Here is a 22,454-nt window from a genome sequence, read left to right as displayed (position 1 = left end):
GCTGATTTATGCTGTTGTGTCACAAAGTAAGCTTTACCTGGCATTCAAGATTTACAGGATATTTATATATGAGATGTTCAGCTTGACTCCCAAGAGGTTGCATAGTCCAGCAAAAGGAATGGTGAACTTGGATTGGGGTTTAAAACTCACCTTGGCTCCTGGCTTCATCGTGTGACAGAGAGTCACCTGCCCACAACCCATCTCCATTCCCTGTTCGGTAAAATATTAAAAGTACCGAACACAGTGGGGTTGGCCTCTGTGCCCAGAGGTTTAAAATCTTAAGGTTTTGGGTAAAGGATTCTGTGGAAGAACTGCCACTTCCTAAGCCTGCTGGCTTGCTCCAAGCAGGGAGGTGGTGGAAGGGTGGTGAGGGGTTTTTCTGAAGCCTCCCACTGACAGCAGTGGAAGGGAAAATCAATATGTCAGTTTCAGGACTTGGGGGGGGGGGCAGCGGTGAGACTAATCAGATTGGATTTGTTCTTCCAAGCCTGCAACATCCTCCAACAGATATATTTCAGGGTAGTGGGCTCAGGAATGATAATGGTAGTGGTCACCTCCCCATCCATCCTCTTTAAGTACTAGGGATGCTGTTCCCCATATCAACCAGGCCAAGTCCTGAGATCAGTAGTGGGAGGGGGTTGCTAACGTATGTGGCCCATTGTGTGGGAACCCAAAGTAGGGCCTTTTCCACGGTGGTGCCCAGTTTTGGAATTTCACGGAGGCACAGATGGCCATGAAATGGATGGGATTCTGCTGCCTTGTGAACACTTACTTGATTTTTTAAAAGCTTTTGGAGGCCCTGTGTTTTGTTTGACTTGACTTTTTTAGCCTCTAGTCCTTCTGCATTTTATAGTTATATGCGGTTTTATTGCTGGTTTTTAATATTTCTATCAAGTCTTCGTGATTTCTGTCGATGTGTTGTAAACTTCTTTGAGGTCTTTTTTTAAAATGAAAAAAAGGTATACAAGAATGCAACATAAATAACAAGTAATTAGAGCCTCCTCCTCCTCCAGGATCTCACCCAGTTCTGATTTGGTACTGCCAAGAATGGCTGTAGGCAGGGACAGAGGAAGGGGTGTGTAGTGGGTGCGGGCCACCCCAGGTGTCGCCACTGAAGGGGATGACAACACTCACTGCAGGGCCTACAGCGTGCCCAAGCCATGCATCTCTCCTGGGAGAGACGCAGTGGTTGGGCGCACACAGGTTCCACGCTGCCCAAACGGTCCACCCACTGCCTCCCCCTCAGTTGTAGGGCAGCTGAGTGAGAGGAGGAAGGCAGACTCCGGAAGCCCTGCGGTGCGGCCCACCCCTATGGGCGGCTCACCTGCCCCTGGGCGCACCACCCCAGGAGCCTGAGCGGCTTCCTCCGCCACTGGCTGTAGGGCATGATACCCTGTTTTAGCTGAAAGTAAGAACTCTGATTTGAAAATGGTGCTTTCTCGGTCACCAGGCTGTAAATGATGTTTGGACTTATTTTGTATGGCAAAAGCAAGGGTGGAAGGTGATTCCTAATTCTTAATAGTAATATAATACTAACAGGAAATCCCCACATTTCAGGAAGAGATAAGGTGTACCATTATTATGCATCATCTCCTGGTGAGGTTTAGACTTGCAGTAACAATTTCCTTCTGCAAAGGTGGGGGACCTCTTAGAATTGTCCATCCTCTCAGAGGCTGAAGCATCTGGATGAAATCCTGAAAGCTCTCAGGGAGCTTCCCACTGCTATGGTTGGTGTTCCTGTTGAAGCACTTTTCCACGCAGAAGCTGTAGTTAGTTGCTAGGTTTCTAAGTGGGCCTGCCTGTAAGAAATTCACCTTCCCTGTTCTTAAACAACAGTGCAGTTTTCCAATCCATTTGCAAGGATAACTCAGAGTGATGGTGCTAACCTTTTAAGGTTTTAAATGGCTTAGAATCCAGGTTTCTAAACAAGCACCATGTTGTCCTGCAGGACTCTTATTTGAATGCTGAAGTAATCTTCAAAGCTCTCTTCAGTGTTCTCCTGCCTGGCAAATTCTGTGGGTTGTGACTGGATCATAGGACCTTTGCAATGGTGCAGCCTTCCATTTGAAATACCTTGAAGCTGATTATGTTGTCATTAAGACCACTTCATTTGGCCAGCCTTTTCCAGTATGTCACCTAAGCTGATTTTAGCTGTTGACTATCAGCCATATTAAGGGACGCGGGTGGCGCTGTGGGTAAAACCTCAGCGCCTAGGACTTGCCGATCGCATGGTCAGCGGTTCGAATCCCCGTGGCGGGGTGAGCTCCCATCGTTCGGTCCCAGCTCCTGCCCACCTAGCAGTTCGAAAGCACCCTTAAGTGCAAGTAGATAAATAGGTACCGCTTTATAGCAGGAAGGTAAATGGCGTTTCCGTGTGCTGCTCTGGTGCCTGTTCGCCGGAGCAGCTTCGTCACGCTGGCCACGTGACCCAGAAGTGTCTGCAGACAGCGCTGGCTCCCGGCCTCTAGAGTGAGATGAGTGCACAACCCTAGAGTCTGTCAAGACTGGCCCGTACAGGCAGGGGTACCTTTACCTTTACCTTTACCTTTATCAGCCATATATGTGCTATGTGCATACCCACATATTCCTCTGTTACAGTCAGGGGTGACTGGTGGACGCTGGACCTTGTCAGGCAACTAGGCAGGACTTAGGACCTCCATAAACTTCCAGACCTATAGTTCACTTCTAGATCTACTTTTAAAGAATAAAGTGGTGTGATATTAATTGGACTAGGATCTGGGGGAACAGGTTTAAAACCACTACACAGACATGAACCTTGAGTCAGACATGGTCTCTCAGCCTAACACATCTCAGTATTGTTGTGAGGATATCATTGGGAAGAGGAAAATCATGAGTGCCACTTGGAGCTCCTTGGAGGAAAGGGGGAGATATAAATGCAAATAAGAAGATCTTCAGCATGTTTCGCCCTGTTTTTGAAGGCAACAGGGAGAGGGCAGGTTTGGAAAAATACTAAAACAAACATTAAGAAATCAAAGAAAAAATAATTTGGGGCACAACCAGGATATTATGGCCTAGTCATGTTAGATATTACATGCAAGTCCATAGCAATTCCATTGTGAGCATGGATGTCTGACTTGACTGGGCGAGTTGTGTGACCCACATGTAATACCTGTGCCTATACTGTGTTTAGACTCTGTACACAATGTTCTCATCTGCAGCTTTCTGCTTTTTGTAACAGCATTTTAATTTTGCCAAAGTGTGTGTGTATATATATATGTGTGTGTGTGTGTGTGTGTGTGTGTGTGTGTGTGTGTAGTCCTCGCAACAACCATGCAAAGTTGGCTACCATGCAATTTTTTGCAAAACGGAAAGAGCAGTGCTTCCACTTTAACAAATCCACAAGCTTGGAGGAGAGCCAGTATATCATCTAAACAAACAAACACCCAATCCTACAACAAGACATTTGCTGGTTTTCAACTCTGCTGTAGATAGCAACTAGGTGGATAGTTACCCCTTTGAAAGTGTACCAGACAATTTTATATATAAATACTGAGAGTAATTTACCCAATAGTAGCACCATACAAAGAGGCTATAGCAAAGGAATTATGGTCCCCGATCAACATTCTGTTACCTAGTGCACTGGTTTTGGGGGTGGGGAGTATAAAGATGAGACTCTTGCCAGTTGGCTTCCAGAAAAGAAAAATGTGCAAATAACAGAGATGAAGGACCAACCCATTCCAGGTCACCCACAGCATCTTCATACAGATTTAAGCAGGCAGAAGAGGCCTACTTACAAACTGTGTGCCTCAGAAATAAAGAGAAGAAGCATATACAATGTGCACCTCCCTCGCCAGTGAGGAATTTCTATATTTAATAAGAACAGAAACTTTTTTTTTTTTTAAAGTGCCTTCGCGGCTGCTTTACTGTTGTCCACGAACAAGCTGCCTTTTGGAGAACTACAGCTAAAATGCAAGGAAAGATTTGTAGTATTGGTTCATGTCTTGGTTACATGTAACATCCTTACATTACTTGCTGCCACGGGCTTCTTCAGGAGAAAGCCTAGGATGCAAATTCAGTAGTGATGCTGACGATGTCAAGCTTATGTTCATACAAGCCAATCATGCGTCTAATATTCATTCATTCATTTGGCAGCTACTAAATTACTGACAATGGCAAGGAAGAAACACAGCTTCTGTAACAAGCTTGAAGTATACATGCCTTTATCAAAAGTTGTCCTTCAGAAAGATACTAGATTAGCCCACAATTTGTTTTGCAGCACCTTCACATTAGATAGACAAATTTCCAGTTCAGGTTTAGCTACATGTTTCTCTATTGCATCACTACTTATCATTTAGCACATATTGTTTTAGGATTGGCTGAGCAGTGGAAATAACTGATGGATGGAAATGGTTGCAACAGTTCAAATGGAAAGCTAGGGAATATGCAGGGAACAGAAAACTGGGGGGGGGGGGGGTTTGGGGGGGGGTTATTTGGGGAGAAGCTTTTTATTTTTGTTTCAGCTTAAGCTCCATGTTGCCCTGAGTGAGCATCCTCTACTGATCACCACCTTCCCCGATCTGGTGTCCTCCAATTCCCATCAGCCTCAGTCAAGTATGGCCTCTTGTTGGGAATGGTGGGAATTGGAGTCCAATCACATTTGGAGGGCCCAGGCAGGGAAGGGTCATCTGTCACATGCTTCATACTGTTTCGTTGTGAGCAGCCTTGGGCATTCTTGCTAACTGAGGAGTGGCATACAAATGTGTTGAACACCGTAAATCACTGTTTCAGCCCCTTGTACTTGTTGTATAACTTCGTGACTTCTGTCACATAATTTGTCCTGCAATAAAGTGATTTATCTCACTATATCATATATTAGATTGTTCGCGAGAGAGATTCTTTAAAGGGTATAAGAAATGAAATACTGAAAAGGATGAAATCAATGGCAGTTTTGTCATTAATGCCCTTCATTTTTCACCTTAAGTGGCATTGCACTATACACCAAACATTTGTCAACAGCACTTGCAGAACTTTGCTTGGATTAGAGTACTTCAGAGATCAGGAGAAGTGGTGCAGGTGCTCCTAGGGATCCAGTCTTTTGTGCAAACTTTGGTGTAGTCTTTGATTGCACACCTTTGCTAATCTGCTAACCAACAGGACTTCATGGCAACACCGTTGCACATTGTCCCTTGTTGAGGGTGTACAGCTAAACAGTTCTACGTCATGGTGAAAATAAAACTATTTCTGGTCTCCAAATAACTTCCAAAAGAGTTTTGAAAGTTAGGAAACTGTAATGACATGCTTTCATAAGTAGACAGCTGTAGGTAACTGTCACGTTTAAATAGAAGGTTCATGAAAAGCCACCAATTTTGTAAGTGAAGGCACCTCACTGTGAATCCACCGGAGTGCTTCTCAACTACTGAGAAATGATAGAACAGCAAAACCAGGGACAGGCCTTAAGTAGACATGCATTGAGTAAGGTGCTGCCATGCATTGTCAGATCAGGACTCTGGCTACGCAAGTAGCATAGAATCATATAATTGTAGAGTTGGAAGGGATCTCAAGGGCCATCTAATCCAACCCTGTGCAATGCAGGATTCTTAACTAAAGCAGCCATGACAGATGGCCATCCACCCTCTGCTTAAAAACCTCTATTGACAGAGTTGGAATCTCCTTTCCTGTAACTTGAAGTCATTGGTTCAGGTTCTATCCTCCAGAGCAGGAGAAAACCAGCTTGTGCCATCTTCCATGTGACAGCCCTTTAGATATTTGAAGATGACTATTGTATCTCTTTTCAGTGTCCTCTTATTTAGGCTAAATATACCCAGTTCCCTCAATGGCTTGGTTTCTAGACCCTTGATCATCTTTGTCACCCTCCTCTGCACACATTCCAGCTTATTAATATCCTCCTTAAATTGTGGTGCCCAGAACTGGGCACAGTACTCCAGGTTGGGTCTGACCAAGGCAGAATAGAGTGGTGCTATAACTTCCCCTGACCTAGACACTATACTACTGTTGATGCAACCTAGAATAGCATTGGTTTCTGTTTGTTTTCTTGCTTTTTGGCTGCTGCATCACACTATTGACTCATGTTAAGCATGTGGGCCACCAAGTCCCCTAGACCCTTTTCACATGTACTACTGGCAAGCCAGGTGTCCCCCATCTTATATTTGTGCAGCTGGTTATTCCTGTCTAAGTGCAGAGCCTGACATTTGTCCCTATTGAAATTCATTTGGTTAGTTTTGGCCCAGGTCTCCAATCTGTTAAAGTCATATTGAATCTTGATTCTGTCTTCAGTGACATTAGCTACCTCTCCTAGCTTGGTGTCCTCAAATTTAATGAGCATCCCTTCAGTTCCTTCGTCCAAGTCGTTTATAAAGATGTTGAACAACAAGGGGGCCCAGGACAGAACCCTGTGGCACCCCACGTATCACTTTCCCCCCAGAATGACAATGAACCATTACACACACACACACACACACACACACACACACACAAATTGTCTAAAGCAAAGGACAGGATGGCATCTTCACCCCCCATTTCACATATAGAGAATGACTGGACAGGCAGTTGAACCTTCCCTGTGGTGACAGGATAGTGTAATCCACCACACTTGAGGACAGCAGGCTACCTTACAGAGTGCAGGCCAGGATATGTGGTACACAAAACTCTGTCCTCCAACAAATAGGTTTGCACTGTTGCATCAGGTGTTAAGCATCAGCAAACAATCAAGTCATGTTAAAGAGCAGCCTTCCCCAAATTAGTACCTTCAAGATATTTTGGACTACAACTCCAATCAGCCCCAACCAACATAGCTAAGGTTTAGGGATGTTGGGAACTCTAGTCCAAAACACCTGGAGGCACTGTTGAGGAAGGCTGCCATAGGGTAAAATGCTTAATGTATTTTTGTGGTTGTTTTTTTTTAAGATCTCCAGTTCAGTTCCCAGGGTTGTTATGCAGAGCTGAAACCCCTATTACGTAGAGTGAAACAGACAAGTTGCACAAGGATAGCCATGGCAGTCCTCCCCATACACCCCTTTACTCTTGAGCTCCCAGGGCAAGTGCTGTTTTCTTGGTATAAAAGATTAATGATAGATCTCTTCTGCAGAAAATAGCCTCTTTTAAAAGTAGGTCTATTTACTTTTTTTATTGTAGTACACTTATATCCTGGCTGCCTTTGCTTCCATTGGGAAACCCAAGGTGGTGACAAACAGGAATTCCCACCTGGTCTCCCATCTAGGTTCAGACCGGATCCTTTAAACCTTAATGAAGCTAAGCTGGTTTGTAAGCCACTATATCGGGTATTTCTAGAATATATGGAGATTGCAGTGATTTAAAGCCAAGCAAACAAGAAAAATACACTAAACTTGAGTACGGTCAGTTGTATGTGCTGTTCCCAAATGAATGCACAGAAGTTTGTTACCTTCACAGAATACCCTTTTTATCACTGTTTCAAACCTACAAATGATGTGTATGTCCATGTTGGCAAGTGGCAAAATGCAGCAGTAAATATTTTCACACTGGTAGAAGGCCTCTTCAAATAACTTCCTCCAGGACGTCAGTTTAAGCCATAGCATTATTTGGCTTGTGTTGATTATGTACAGCAGGCATGACATTTCCCCTCGGTTGTAGCATTTGTACCAATTTCTGTTCAAGATGCCTGCTTTGCTCAGACAAAATTTGGAGGCAAAGTTACAAAGTTCTGACACAGAAGGCAGAGCGGGCAGGTGGGAGGCCCAGGTGAGCTTCGGAGGTTTGGTGAGATGTGAAGGGAGGGAGGTAAGTATCTTAAGCAAGGTGGGGTTGATGAGTGAAGCAGACAGGTGCACACAGGTGCTACTTACACCTGTGCAGGTGTTCTGCAAAACAAATGTGGTTTCAGTTGTGCTGGTAACACTTCCTAATTATACTCAGGATGCCTGGCTGATGTTTACCGTACGTTTGGGCAATAGTGAACTAAATCACTATTGAAATCACACTCTGAGTACACCTGTTGAAATCAATGGGCTTGTGCTACTTTCATTGGGCATGGCCATAGAGTTAGGTGTGCCCAGAGGATATGCATCTACCAGTGCTTTGTAATGTATTTATTTTTCAGTTTAACCCTTAATCTGGGTTGGTATTAAATCTTAAAACCTTTATCACCATGTGCCTGTTTCCTCCATGGAAGACTGTGATGAATGCCTCCTGTTTCACAAAGTATGCTAAATATGTATAGTTTCAACTGTGCACATTTTATCTTAATCCAAGATATGAGCAGGAAAGGGGGGGGGGGAGAGAGAACCTCAGGAGATTTCCATGCTTTTGTAAAGTAGCAGAGGATGTGCATAGTCAGAAACAACCATGTATTCCTCACCAGAAAGAAATTAGTCTTTGGTGAGTGGGTGGACAATGTGCAGGTGAAGTCTATGAAAAATGGGGGTAGCTTTGTTGATGGACGGGGTTAATTGGTGGTTATATACAAATTATCCCTCCAAAATCAAGCAATCAGGAATTAATTTAAAAAGACAGAGCTATACAATAGATGACGGGTAGCTCAGGTCTTTTCCAGACAAAAGCATGTAGATTGTGGGAAGCTGAATTCATGTTTTAAAAAAAAGATATAAACTGTCATGTAAGGAAGCTGTGGAAGTGTGGCAGTCATGACACTGCACATCAACTTATGGGATAAGGTGCAGGCTTTTGTTGTTGTTTAGTCGTTGAGTCATGTCTGACTCTTTGTGACCCCATGGACAAGAGCACGCCAGGCACTCCTGTCTTCCACTGCCTCCCGCAGTTTGGTCAAACTCATGCTGGTAGCTTCGAGAACACTATCCAACCATCTTGTCCTCTGTCGTCCCCTTCTCCTTGTGCCCTCCATCTTTCCCAACATCAGGGTCTTGCCACTATTTTCAGTAACGGATAATGGGAAAATGTGTAGGCATCACCTTTGACTCACCTGATTTTTAATAACCAGCAAAATAACCTTGAATTCTAGAAGTCAAGTCCTCTAATAATAATAATAACAATTTCCATAATGATGTAGTTATAGCAAATCAAGGGATCTTTATTTATTAACAAATTTTAAAAATCTGTATCTATTCAAAAGAACCTCAAGGCAAATATACCAAACAGGAACCAGATCAATACAGTAGATTAAGAACTGCATGAAAGCCTATTGAAATAGCATGATACTGTTTCAAAATTAACAGTATATAAACAATAAAGCATCCAGGCCCAGATTAGCCTTCTGGGAAGGCCTGATGTAATAAAAAGATATTCAACAGGTGCCCAAATGGTTGGCACCTATCTAATGTGCACCAGAAGGAATTTCCAGAACACTACACTATTGCCCTGCTCTGTGTCATCATGGAGCAGAGCCCAGTGTTATGGGGCACAACAGGAAGTTCCTCTCCTGATGACTGCACCAGTGTATAGCGAATTCTGGCAATTGCGATTTGCCATTTTATTTTATGTTTAATCGCAATACTGAACAATTTATTGCAGAAGAGCTGTAAATAAGAGGAAGAGCCATTTAGGTCCCCCCTCCTTCATTTTCAGCTGTTCTGCAAAAAATGAAAGGGCACATGGCTTTATATTGGGGAAAACACTTAGGTCCCCCACCAATATAAATCCTTGTGCGCTTTCATTTTTGCTATCCTATTGTTGAAGAGTCAAGGCTATAAAAATGGATGAACTGTTTATACATGTATTTATCACAAGCTTTATGTTTTTCCGATAGCCTTTGTCATTAATATGTTAATTTAATAAATGCACACTTAGAAACTGTTGTTAAATTTGATTTTACAGTCCAGCATCCTAGCAAAGGGTTTCCTAGACACTGGGGAAGCCCCTGGGGAGAGAGTGCAGTGAAGAATGAAAGTCACTACAAACAGAATAGTAGCATGTAAGCATCAGGCATCCTGGAACAGATTCTGAGATCAGGGAGATGGCATTGTCTGTGGGGTTCCAAATATCCATTTAGAAAAAATCTCTTGTACCCTAAGAATTTGAAAACAAAACCCAGCCTGGAGTTTTTACACATTGGACAAAAGGCATTTCTGTGACTGCAACGGGAGTCACAGGACAGAAAACATTGGATCTGCCTTTTCATAATGGCTTTGATTCATACTTTTGTCCCTGAGTGGTGCAGAGGACACACCCATGCAATGAAGCTTTCCTGACTTTCCCTTTCCTCTGCAGCCCACTCTGCTCTCCCCAAATCTGCTGCTGTTGGGGGACACTCAAAAATTATTTTAGATATTGCGGGGGAGAAGCTGCTGCAGTTGGAAAAGGTTTGTTACCGTATTTTTCGCCCTATAGGACACACTTTTTCCCCTCCAAAAATGAAGGGGAAATGTGTGTGCGTCCTATGGGGCGAATGCAGGCTTTCGCTGAAGCCTGGAGAGCGAGAGGGGTCGGTGCGAGTTCCCGTCGGGCTCCCAAGGCTTGCGGATAGCAGCCTGCATCCCGAAGCCTGGAGCGCCACCATCCCGCTATTCCCCGACCTGGTTTGGAGGCTGGTGCTGGGAGAAGCGCGCTTCTCCCCAGCGCCAGCCCCACAAGCTCGGGGGATAGATATCTGCAAGCCTGGGGAGACTGGCGCGACTTCCCGCCAGGCTCCCTAGGCTTGCGGATAGCAGCCTGTTCTGGGGGCTGGGGTCGGGGGAAGCTCGGGCATCCCCCGCCCCAGCCCCGCGCCTGGGGGAAAATTTTTTCCCCCTTTATTCCCCCCCCCCAAAAAAAACTAGGTGCGTCCTATGGGCCGGTGCGCCCTATGGGGCAAAAAATACGGTAATCATGCCCCTTACGTGAACAGAGAAGCAATTTAAGATCCAAGCCGGTCATTACACAACTTAAACTACAGTATTTCATGTAAATACAATGCATATATTTCAGAGTCTCCTTGCTTTTGAGTGGACAGACGTTCTGCATGATCATCTACTGGCTGCGCTTTGAATCATGTTGGTTAGTTAAAGTGGGAAAGAGTAAGGCACAAAAGTGAGCACTTTCTTGGTTGTGTGCAATAGGAAAGAACGAGTTCCTTATTGCATCTGATAGCTAAAATTGTGAGCTGTGCTACCACTTGGAACCTAGCAATATAAGAAACATGAAGCTAGCACAGCACCCATCTTCCTGTCATTCAAGGTTTGGTACAACTTTTATAATTAGGATATGTTTCCTTTTTAATGGGTACCAGCTGAAGGGGTAGCTGAGGCTTCATTTTGTGTACCTCTCTCAAGATGGTTCTTAGTGCATGGCAGTCCACGTCCTATCTTGAGTTGGGAGCAGGTGTGGAAGAATTCACGAAGCCTGTAGCAGCATTTATCACCTAATCAACTGGCTTCTGCTCACTGCTGCATAGAACATCTTATGAAATTCTTGGCCTGTTTAGATGCTGTTTTGAAAGCCCATAACGTAACTGCACAGAGAGAGCACAATAGTTGAAGGTGGTTCTTCATTGTAAAGTCAACAATTACACAATTACATTTGTCTTGTCATTTTACCCCGTAGTCTTTAAACAAGGGCATATTTTATTTCCACTGAAAGCAAAACCAAAAAGCAATCTGGTATAGTAGATAATTTGGCAGCCCATTATTTGCAAGCACTTATTATTTTTTAAGTTTCTAATATGATTTGGTAATGCTTTGCTAATGACATATACATAGCTAGAGAATGACAGAAAGGGGCAATGTTGCAATCCCCTGGTTGACTTTTGCAGAATGCCAGTATGCAGTAGCTGCATTTTAAGACTTCCAGTTATAAGAACTTGCCGCAGAGAAAGAAACACAAAAGTTGCTGTGTTGACAATACATTAATCTTACATGGTCCAATAAAAGTAATAACACAGAGGCTTTAACATAAGAGGAGCCCTGGCGATCAGACCAAAGATTAATCTTGTCTAGCATCTGCTCTCTCACAGTGGTCACTAAAATCCTCTGATTTGGGACTTCCAAGGAGAAAGCTTTCTTACAGAATACAAGGATGTACTGGATATATAAGGGATAAGGTGGTATTCCAAGTAACCCGATCCTGAGCTTTATAGGTCCTTATAAAGCCTTATATTGAACTTGGTCCAGTAGCAGATAAGCAGCCCATGCAAATCTTGCAAAAAAAGGGGGGGGGGAAAGCTGTTATATTTCAATGGTAGTCCCCCCCCCCACAAGCACTCTAGCTGCTGAGTTCTGCACTATCTGCAGCCTCTGGACCACCCTCAATGGTAGCCCCACATAGAGCACATTGCAGTAATCCAACCTTGAGATGATCAATGTATGGATGATTAGTGGTCATGCCGTCCTAATCCAGAAACAACCATGCCTGTTTTACCAGCCAAAACGGGCAGAAGGTTCTTCCAGACACTGGAGAATCCTGTGCCTCCAGCAGCAGAGCTGGATCTAAGATCACCCCCAGATTATGGACCTGTTCTTCCAGTGAAAGTGTGCCCCATCCAGAGCAGGCAACATACTAGTTTCCTGGACCCAAAAACCACTCATCCACAGAGCCTCTGACATGTCTGGATTCAAACTCAGTTTATTAGCTCCCATCCCAACCCATCACTGTATCTGGACACCAGCCCAGGGCTTGCTCAGCGGCTCCTGATTCAGATATTACAGAGAAAGAGAAATACAGTTTTGTAATGGTTTTCAATTCTACCCTTCAATTTTCTCTTGGATAAATGGGGAAATACTAATGTCCAGTTTATTTTGAGTTCATTATTGGATCTGTTCCTTTCTTTCCTCGAAAACAAGGATGAAGAGGAAGGTAGATAAGCAAAGGCAGTTCCCTATTTCATTTCCCAGGGATCAATTTTGTGGTGTTTGGTCTAAATCCATCTTTTCAGAGCCTTTTAGACAAAAGAGTTTTCTCTTATTTATTTCCTGAAATCTGTTAAAGCAGTTCCATACATTGTTTTGTGAGTAATTGCTTCTCTAAATCGGCTTGCATAAACCAACTTGATACAAACAACTGCCATGTGAAATTATACAGTTTCTTTAATTGCTTTAGCCAGAGGCCATTTCAATAGCATCAACAACAGTACAAATAATTACATTAACAATCATGTTGGCCAGAGTGTTCAAACATCAGTACAGGGGAAAAGAGAGAGAGGTTATTAGCAGTTGATTATCTTGTTTCTTTAAATTTCTCCCAAAGATGGGTAACTAGCAAAACAATTGCTTTTGAAATAATTTTGTGGCCAAAATCTAACTGTATGATGGCCCACTTCAGTTGTTTGAAACTTGCCATATAGTATTCATTAATATTATCATATAGTGTCTATGTGGGGGGAAATGTATAGATGTAGGGAAGTTTTTTATGTTTAATGCTGTATTATGTTTTTAATATTTGGTTGGGAGCTACCCAGAGTGGCTGGGGAAACCCAGCCGGATGGGTGGGGTATAAATAAATTATTATTATTATTATTATCCCTTGCCAGCTCACTGATCGTGACCACTCCTTCCTGGGGTTCTCCATTAATTTCCGATAATGCAGAGGAAGTGAGGCAACTCAACAGTACCACAAAATGAAAGACACAGCCATTTATATGCAAACATAAATTAGTCCCTGAAAGCTACCATCCTGAGAGCAACCAGGGGTAAGACAAAGTTTTAGTAGCAGAGAAGTCTTCAACTTTGTATTTGTTCAGTTAGAAACCAGTTCCTGCTGTAATTAAAGAACATAGACATTGGAAAAGACTTTTCAAGAAACAATAAGGGATACTTTAAAAAGAATTCAAAGAGCACACTGTTAAGAACATATGAATGACCAACCATTAAAAAAATACATTAGAGGCAGGAAGCTGGATAGGAAGAGGCAGATGGACTTTTGGATGACAGGGCAGTCAAAGGTGTGCTAAAGGAGATTTTGGAGGAGCTGAATGAAATCTTTTGCATCTGTCTTCACAGCAGAGGATGTAGGGCAGATCTACCTGAGCTAACTTCTGCAAGAGGAGAGCCTTAGGAACAAAAATAAATAGAAGTGACAAAAGACAAAGTTCTAGGTTTCATTGACAAATTAAAAATTGGTAGATCACTGGGTCTGGATGGCATCCACCTGAAAATATTTAAAGAACTGGGTAAATGAGCAGTAAAATGGCAAGCAGAATTCACTGTAAGCAAGTGTAAAAAGATGCAAATTGGAGCAAAACCATTGAAATTTCATACATACGCTTGTGGTTGAAGTGGTGGCTGATGAGGAATGAAATGTTGGGGTCTTCCTAGATAACACAGTGAAGATGTCAACGCAGTGTGCAGCAGCTGTGTGAAAAAGATGAATTGCGTGTTCAGGATCATTAGGTAAAAGGTTACAAATAAAACTGCCAGTGCCATTGTACAAGTGTGGCCACACTTGGAATACTGTGTACAGCTCCTCCAAAAAGATATTTTAAAGTTGGAAAGGGTTCAGAAAAGCAAAATGAAAATGATGAAGGGGCTGGAGCAATTCTCTTAAGAGTAGTTCTCTTAGGCTGCAGCGCTTGGGTATTTTTAGTTTAGAGAAATGTGAGCAAGAGGGGACATGATTTGGGTGTGTAAAATTATGGGGTAGAGAAGGTGGGTAGGGAGGTGTCTTTCTCTCTCATAATACTAGAACCTCGGACCATTCAATGAAGCTTCAGGACAGACGAAAGGAAGTACTTCTTCACAACAGTGCACTGGAATTTGCTCAAACAAGATGCGATACCCACCAACTGCGATAGCTTTAAAAGATGATTAGATAATACCATGGCAGTTAAGGATATCTGTGGCTACTTGCTAAGATGTCTGAGAGGCAGCGTGCCTCTTATACCAGTTGCCAGGAATCACAAGTGACAAGAATGCTGTTACACTTGTGTCTTGTTTGTGGCATCTGGTTGATCACATTCCAGACTTTATCAATCTTTTTTTCCCATGAAGTCAGCAATGAGTGTTGGGGCCAAGTATTCCTCCCTCCTGTCCTCCTGTCAAGTGAGATTTACATTATGAAGATCACTACTCGCATTGAGGGGACACGGGTGGCGCTGTGGGTAAAACCTCAGTGCCTAGGACTTGCCGATCGCATGGTCAGCGGTTCGAATCCCCGCGGCGGGGTGAGCTCCCTTCTTTCGGTCCCAGCTCCTGCCCACCTAGCAGTTCGAAAGCAGCCCCAAGTGCAAGTAGATAAATAGGTACCGCTTTATAGCAGGAAGGTAAACGGCGTTTCCGTGTGCTGTGCTGGTGCCGGCTCACCAGAGCAGCTTCGTCACGCTGGCCACGTGACCCAGAAGTGTCTCCGGACAGCGCTGGCCCCCGGCCTCTTAAGTGAGATGGGCGCACAACCCTAGAGTCGGACACGACTGGCCCGTACGGGCAGGGGTACCTTTACCTTTACCTTTACTCGCATTGAGCCAGAGTTGTAATTATTATTTATACCACGAGATTCCTAGTAATACAATACCACTTTTTGGACAGTAGAGAACAGCATCACTTTTCCCATTTGATTTTTGCAACAACTCTGCAACAAAGCAATGTTTTAATCCACTCTGAACCACTGCCTGCCATTACAGGCATGCACTTGCCTTCAAAATCCTTATTTCAAGGTCTGCCTTTACCCATATGAACTGATTTGGATCCTGCAGTCATCATCTGAGGCCCTTCTTTGTGTCCCCCTTGCATAAGAGGCCTGGAGGGTGGCAACACAAGAACAGGCCTTTTCTGCATTGGATCCCTGTTTGCGGAATGCTCTCCCCAGAGAGGCTCGCCTGGTGCATTCATTACATATCTTTAGGCAATAGACAAGAACGTTTCAGGCCTTTAGCTGATTAAACATTCTATGTCCCTTAAAATGTGTTTGTGGGAGATGTTTTGTTTTTGTTTTATTATGCATTTTGTGTTCTCGTTTTGTATTTTTATGTTATGAACCACCCTGTGATCTTCAAATGAAGCGTGGTATACAAATAACAAAAACATCATAATGCAGTCTGCCACAGATCAGCATCATCCTGAGCAGAAGTTTTGGTGCCATATCTGTAGTGCAGTGTATTTGTGAAACCTGGCCTCCTTCCTATAGACTCATTGCTAAATGAAAGTTGGCTAGGTAAACTGGCATCTAGATTTTTATTTCATACTACAGACCAGAGACCTAATACATTAAAAGGCCAAAAGTGTACTTATAAAAGTACTCAAAAGTCCAGTGTAGAGTTCACTTCTTTTTTCTTTCTTTTCCTCTCTCTCCCACGATTTCTGACTTACTCTCCTCCTTCTAAACTGCTTTTGCACTCCAGTCTGAACTGCAGTTCACCTGAGTGCAAAAATTAAAATGGAGCACGGCATGTGAAAGCAATTGCAATTTACTGTGTTAAAACTGAAACAGACTTTCATTAATAGATATGTACAATCAGTCACTTCTAGCCATTGTTTAGAGAGAGAAAAAAACAACAACTAGTATGCACATTATTCATAAAGAACATTTTCCCAGTTAAAAGAAAATTACATTTTCCTTCTGTAAGAGATCACTTATTTTAAGAAACAAAAGGAGCCACGCATTCAGAGTGGGCCCATTTTCGTGGAACTCCCTTTCGGTTCAGGACAGATAGGCTCCCTACCTGCTGAACTTCCGGTACTTACTGAATACTTTTTTTTATTCCAGCAGGCTTAGTTTTAACTCGTTTGGGTCTCCTGTACACTGCTTAGAGAAGACTGTGATTAAGTGGTGTTCAGATTATTGACATAAAAATAATGAAATGCTTAATAATTGCTATTCTGTACAGAAATGTACAGTTGCACAATATGTGATATGCAGTTGATAGGATATAAATATTAACACCAGAATCGATTTGAATTTGCGGCTTATCCTGAACCTTGCTGTGCTTTATATGTTTTACTATAGGCTTTGTATAAGATAAGTCTCCATAAACAGATATAGCCAGAGCAGTTTTAAGAACATAATTGAGAACAATCATTCTCCTTGCTGAATAGAAGTTATATTCATGGAATCAATTACTGTAAACTAGTGAATGATATCTGAAAGGAAGAAAAATACTTTGTGGATTAACAGAGTTATTAGGAGTCATCTAGCGCCCAACATCTATAGAAGCTTCCCATTCATATTTATGAGATGAATTTCTCTGCATGTACAGTGGGGAGTGGCTGAATATGGAACCCTTGAGAATTGGCTTAGATGATGAGAGGGAGAGAGAGAGAGCGCGCACTGAATTCGCAAAATGATGCTGATTTCCTTTTTGGGTAGAAACAAAATAGCCAGTTTAAGTCTACCACAAATATTGTGTACATGCAACATGCATAGAGTGTGCATCACATCTGGACAAATATTGAATCCTGAGACAGTGCCTTGGAGGGACTTTGGTCTTGCTAGAAATGAAGAGGGATCTGTAAAAAGTTACACAAGTTTGATGATCCAGACATCAAAATGCTGCAGACAGTTGTTTGCTCAAAGCAATAGTAATTTCTTGCAGTTTACTGTACAGAGAATCACACCCACGTGGGATATTGTTGGGAAGTCACAGCAAGCAGCAAAGTGGGGAGAAAGCAGAGGGAGAATCAGATGTGATTGACAGGTCAGGCATGTATTCAGAGCAAATGATTTCACCCAGAAAATGAATCCTCCCCAAAATCAGCTTTGAAGGTGCCTAGCACAAACCCCACTAGGCTTATTTGCCTGCAGTTTGGTAGGTTCTTTACCCAGGGGGCACATCTCTCATGTCTGAAGTTTTCAGACCAATTGCCCACAAAATGTATGGGGAGGTCAAGTGATTCCTTTTTTTTAACCAACACAAAACTGCAATGGGAGAACCACTCCGGCTGAAATTTTGCGGGATTCATTCCCTCTGAAGATGTGAGTGGCTGCAAAATCTATCCATTTCTACCTAAAAATAAAGAAGTTATAGATAATATCATTCACATTTAAAGGTCCTTGGCATAAACAGGGTCCTGGACCTATTTGCCTGTAATTGGGCTGGCTTTATCCACTGTGGAGGAATACTGCTCCTGTAAATGTTATCCACTCCTGACAAAGTTCTTGCCGTCTTTTGATTTCCCGGAATGAATAGGCAGGGAAATGGAGATATGGACCCTAAGCTGAATTGGGCAACCTATGAAGCACTAGGACCAAGGCAGACTGTTTTCTAATGCTCTGAATTGGTTTGGAAGGAAATCTTGTCAGTGGGCATCCCTCATTTGTACAGTATTTATTGTGTGTGTGTTCGTGGATTGGAAATACATAACTATGGACTAGTAGAGGGATGGGCAAACTCTGGCCCTCCAGATGTTGTCAGACTGCAACTCGCATCACCCCTGACTACTGGCTTTGCTGGCTGGGATGGTGAAGAGTTAAAGTCCCGCAATAGCTGTAGGACCAGAGGTTCCTTTATCCGTGGTCCAGTAGCTCCATAGAAACTTCCATGTTGTTATATATCTGATGCATCTCCATAAGTTAACATCTGGCCACTCAAGCAAGCACAACATTAGCACAGGAAGCTGCTCATAGTAAGTCAGACCATTGGTCCATATAGTCTGCACTGACTGGCAGTGGCCCTTCAGGGTTTCAGGCAGGGTTCTCTCCCAGCCCTACCTGGAGATGCTGGGAGTTGAACCTGGGAACTTTAGCATGCAAGGCAGATGCTCTGTTGTTACTGAATTACAACCCCTTTCCCCAATCATGTCACTGGAGACTACTCCAAATTGTCACCCTATGCAGTTAGAAGCAGTTCAGTTTACATGAGTAAACAAAGTCAAGAGGGACCAAAATCGGTGTGGGGAGAGACACCAGTGAAATACCATTGTTGGGGAAATATTTTACGACATTGAACTCCAATCCAAATGTTGTCTGTTCTGTTTACGATTAAGAGCAAACCACTGAATATTTGAATGGCAATTTTGAACATTTGTAATAGTCAGGCATTTTTAGAAGTTCATTAAATCAATATTGGCTGCATATAGAAAAGCTCTAATGATAGTGTACTGAAAATAAAGTCTCCAGAAGACAGAAGGCTTTAATTTAGGAAATACATGGCATGCATTTCATATCTGTTTGTTTCTTTTCAGATGTATCCCAATATATCAAGGAACATAGCTTCCGCAGAGTGAAAGAACGAGGCTTGGTGAAGAGACATCGCATCGCTAACTGTTCACAAGAAAATAGCAAGAACATCTTCCATCTTTTGAATGCCTAAGCATTTGATCTACTAGTACTTGCAAGTAGTAAACCAGAAGAACCTACTAGGAAACCGCTATGGCTGGGATTAATTTTACATTAAGGGTTTGCCATTTGGTTCTGGGATTACTCGTAAATCAATTTAGTGCATCTTCCATACCGAATAATGAATGTCCACAATTGTGCGTCTGTGAGATAAGGCCGTGGTTTACACCCCAGTCGACCTATAGAGAAGCTACAACAGTTGACTGCAACGATCTTCGTTTAACAAAAATCCCCAGTAATCTTTCCAGTGATACTCAAGTTCTTCTCTTGCAAAGCAACAACATTGCCAAGACCACTGATGAGCTCCAACAGCTTTTCAATTTAACAGAATTGGATTTTTCACAGAATAATTTTACTAGTATAAAAGACGTGGGGCTGTCAAATCTTACTCAGCTCACTACTTTACATCTGGAGGAGAATCAGATCACGGAGATGACAGATTACTGCTTACAGGATCTGTGCAATCTTCAGGAACTTTATATAAACCATAACCAAATCAGTACCATTTCTGCAAATGCGTTCTCAGGCTTGAAGAACCTTTTAAGACTTCATCTTAATTCCAACAAATTAAAAGTTATTGACAGTCGCTGGTTTGATTCTACACCCAACTTGGAAATTCTGATGATTGGGGAAAATCCTGTCATTGGGATATTAGATATGAATTTCAAGCCACTCTCAAATTTAAGAAGTCTGGTTCTGGCTGGTATGTACCTGACTGACATCCCTGGAAATGCTCTAGTAGGCTTGGATAGTCTTGAAAGTCTCTCCTTTTATGACAACAGATTAGTTAAAGTTCCTCAGCTTGCACTTGAGAAAGTTCCAAATTTAAAATTTTTGGATCTTAACAAAAACCCAATCCACAAAATCCAAGAAGGAGACTTCAAAAACATGCTTCGGTTGAAAGAACTTGGAATCAACAATATGGGAGAGCTGGTCTCTGTTGACAGGTATGCACTAGACAATCTTCCTGAACTTACCAAGCTTGAAGCAACGAACAACCCAAAGTTATCTTATATACATCGTTTAGCATTTCGGGATGTTCCTGCTCTGGAAAGCCTGATGCTTAACAATAATGCCTTGAATGCAGTCTACCAAAAAACAGTGGAATCCCTGCCAAACTTGCGTGAGATCAGCATTCACAGTAATCCCCTCAGGTGTGACTGTGTCATCCACTGGATAAACTCAAACAAGACTAATATCCGTTTCATGGAGCCCTTATCAATGTTCTGTGCTATGCCACCAGAATACAGAGGGCAGCAAGTCAAGGAGGTGTTAATACAGGATTCCAGTGAGCAATGTCTTCCAATGATTTCTCATGACACATTTCCAAATCATTTGAATTTGGACATCGGCATGACTGTCTTCTTGGATTGTCGGGCTATGGCAGAGCCAGAACCTGAAATTTATTGGGTAACTCCACTTGGGAATAAAATAACTGCTGAAACCCTTTCGGACAAATACAAGCTCAGCAGTGAAGGGACTCTGGAAATATCAAATATTCAGACCGAGGATTCAGGGAGGTACACATGTGTGGCTCAAAACATAGAAGGAGCAGATACAAGAGTAGCTACAATTCGAGTGAATGGAACACTGCTGGACGGTACTCAAGTTCTGAAAATATATGTCAAACAAGCAGAATCTCACTCAATCTTGGTGTCTTGGAAGGTTAACTCTAACGTAATGACGTCCAACTTGAAATGGTCATCCGCTACAATGAAGATTGATAATCCTCACATTACCTATACTGCTAGGGTCCCGGTGGATGTGCATGAATACAACCTCACACACTTGCAACCTTCCACGGATTACGAAGTCTGCCTCACTGTATCTAACATCCATCAGCAAACTCAAAAGTCCTGTGTTAACGTTACAACAAAAAATGCAGCATTTTCCCTTGAGATTACTGACCAAGAAACAAGCACAGCTCTGGCTGCAGTCATGGGATCCATGTTTGCTGTTATTAGTCTTGCCTCTGTTTCTGTCTATGTTGCTAAGAGGTTTAAGAGGAAAAACTACCACCATTCACTGAAAAAGTATATGCAAAAGACCTCCTCCATTCCTCTGAATGAACTGTATCCTCCACTTATTAACCTCTGGGAAGGTGACAGTGAAAAAGACAAGGAGGGCACTGCAGAAACCAAGCCAACTCAAGTGGACACGTCCAGAAGCTATTATATGTGGTAACTCAGATGGTATTTTGCTTCTGGTAGTAAGGAGCACAAAGACTTTTTTGCTTTATTCTGCAAAAGTGACAAGTTTGAAGACTTTTGTATTTTTTTGACTTTGCTGGTTTTGTGGCAGAGTGGTGAGGACAGGTGGATATTTCAAAATGTTTTTAGTATAGCGTATCGCAATTGTTTTGACACACACAAATGGCAGCTTCACTTAGCTTCCAATTTTTTTTAGTTCTGCTTAATTTAACAATGCTGTTCTAACGAATGCTGGGTGGGGAATGGAAGGCTGGGATTGCCCTTTGATTTACAAGTCGCATGACCCCTTTCTTCTGAAGCCATCAACAGAAAGTACAGTGTCCTGCAAAATCTTAACTCGACCAACTTGAAAATACATTAAACCAGCTTTGTCATAATCTAGTCTAAGGACTCTTTTACTTGAGATAAAATGACAAGATTTTGAACAATGTTAGTTGGCTGTACTGTAATGTTGTATCAACTGATTTGAATGTTTTTTGACTATGAACAACAGGTTTTTTCCTTTTTTTATAGCTGAAGAGACTTAGGTAAAGCTAACAAAGCAATTAAGTGTGTACACTTTTTCAATGTAACAAACTAAATGTTAATTGCTCTTTTATTATATTTAGTAGAAACTTTTAAAGAAAACTTAATTTTTTTCTGTGTAATCCACCAACACCTGGCATAGAATGAAGACAGAAGTATAATAAATTATAGTTTTTGTTCTGTTTATTTTTTTTAGAACAATTGCAATAATGTATCTTTTTAGTTGCATCACCAGCTTTAATGGGTGATTATGTTTTGACATAAAATATATCCAATCTTATATAAAATTGTGGGTCTCTGGGTCAAATTAGATTTCATTTTTTCCCTTTAAAAAATCTGTTTTATCAAATGTGAGTTTTAGTCACAGTTGGTTTATATATTAAACAAACAAAAAACAACCAAACCAACAATCTATGGATGGGTATTTCATTGGAAGCATGTTTGCTGAAGAAAAAAACTTTGTATGTCAGATGCACAACTTGTTATGTTACAGTCACATCAAAAGCATGTTTAGTGTTTTTCTTTCTGTAGTGTACGAGCTACATTCCAACTGGAACAAATGGTATCTTTCATTAAGAGAAGGAAGTCAAGCTATCGCAGGTTGCTTAATGC

General features: G+C 42.2%; 1 protein-coding gene across 1 annotated transcript in view; it reads left to right on the top strand.

Moving 5' to 3' along the window:
• LRRN1 (leucine rich repeat neuronal 1) overlaps positions 1-22,237 on the top strand; it is a 29,642-nt gene extending 7,405 nt beyond the window's left edge. The window contains exon 2 of the mRNA XM_080995714.1: positions 18,954-22,237. Coding sequence (XP_080851840.1) covers positions 19,141-21,291 — 2,151 coding nt within the window. The 5' untranslated portion in view covers positions 18,954-19,140 and the 3' untranslated portion in view covers positions 21,292-22,237. The remainder of the gene's footprint in view (positions 1-18,953) is intronic.
• Positions 22,238-22,454: the final 217 nt, after the last annotated feature.

Source organism: Podarcis pityusensis (genome assembly GCF_964106645.2).
Source record: "Podarcis pityusensis genome assembly, chromosome: 2".
In the NCBI taxonomy this organism is placed as follows: Eukaryota; Metazoa; Chordata; class Lepidosauria; order Squamata; family Lacertidae; genus Podarcis; species Podarcis pityusensis.
This window is presented reverse-complemented; position numbering and strand designations above follow the sequence as displayed.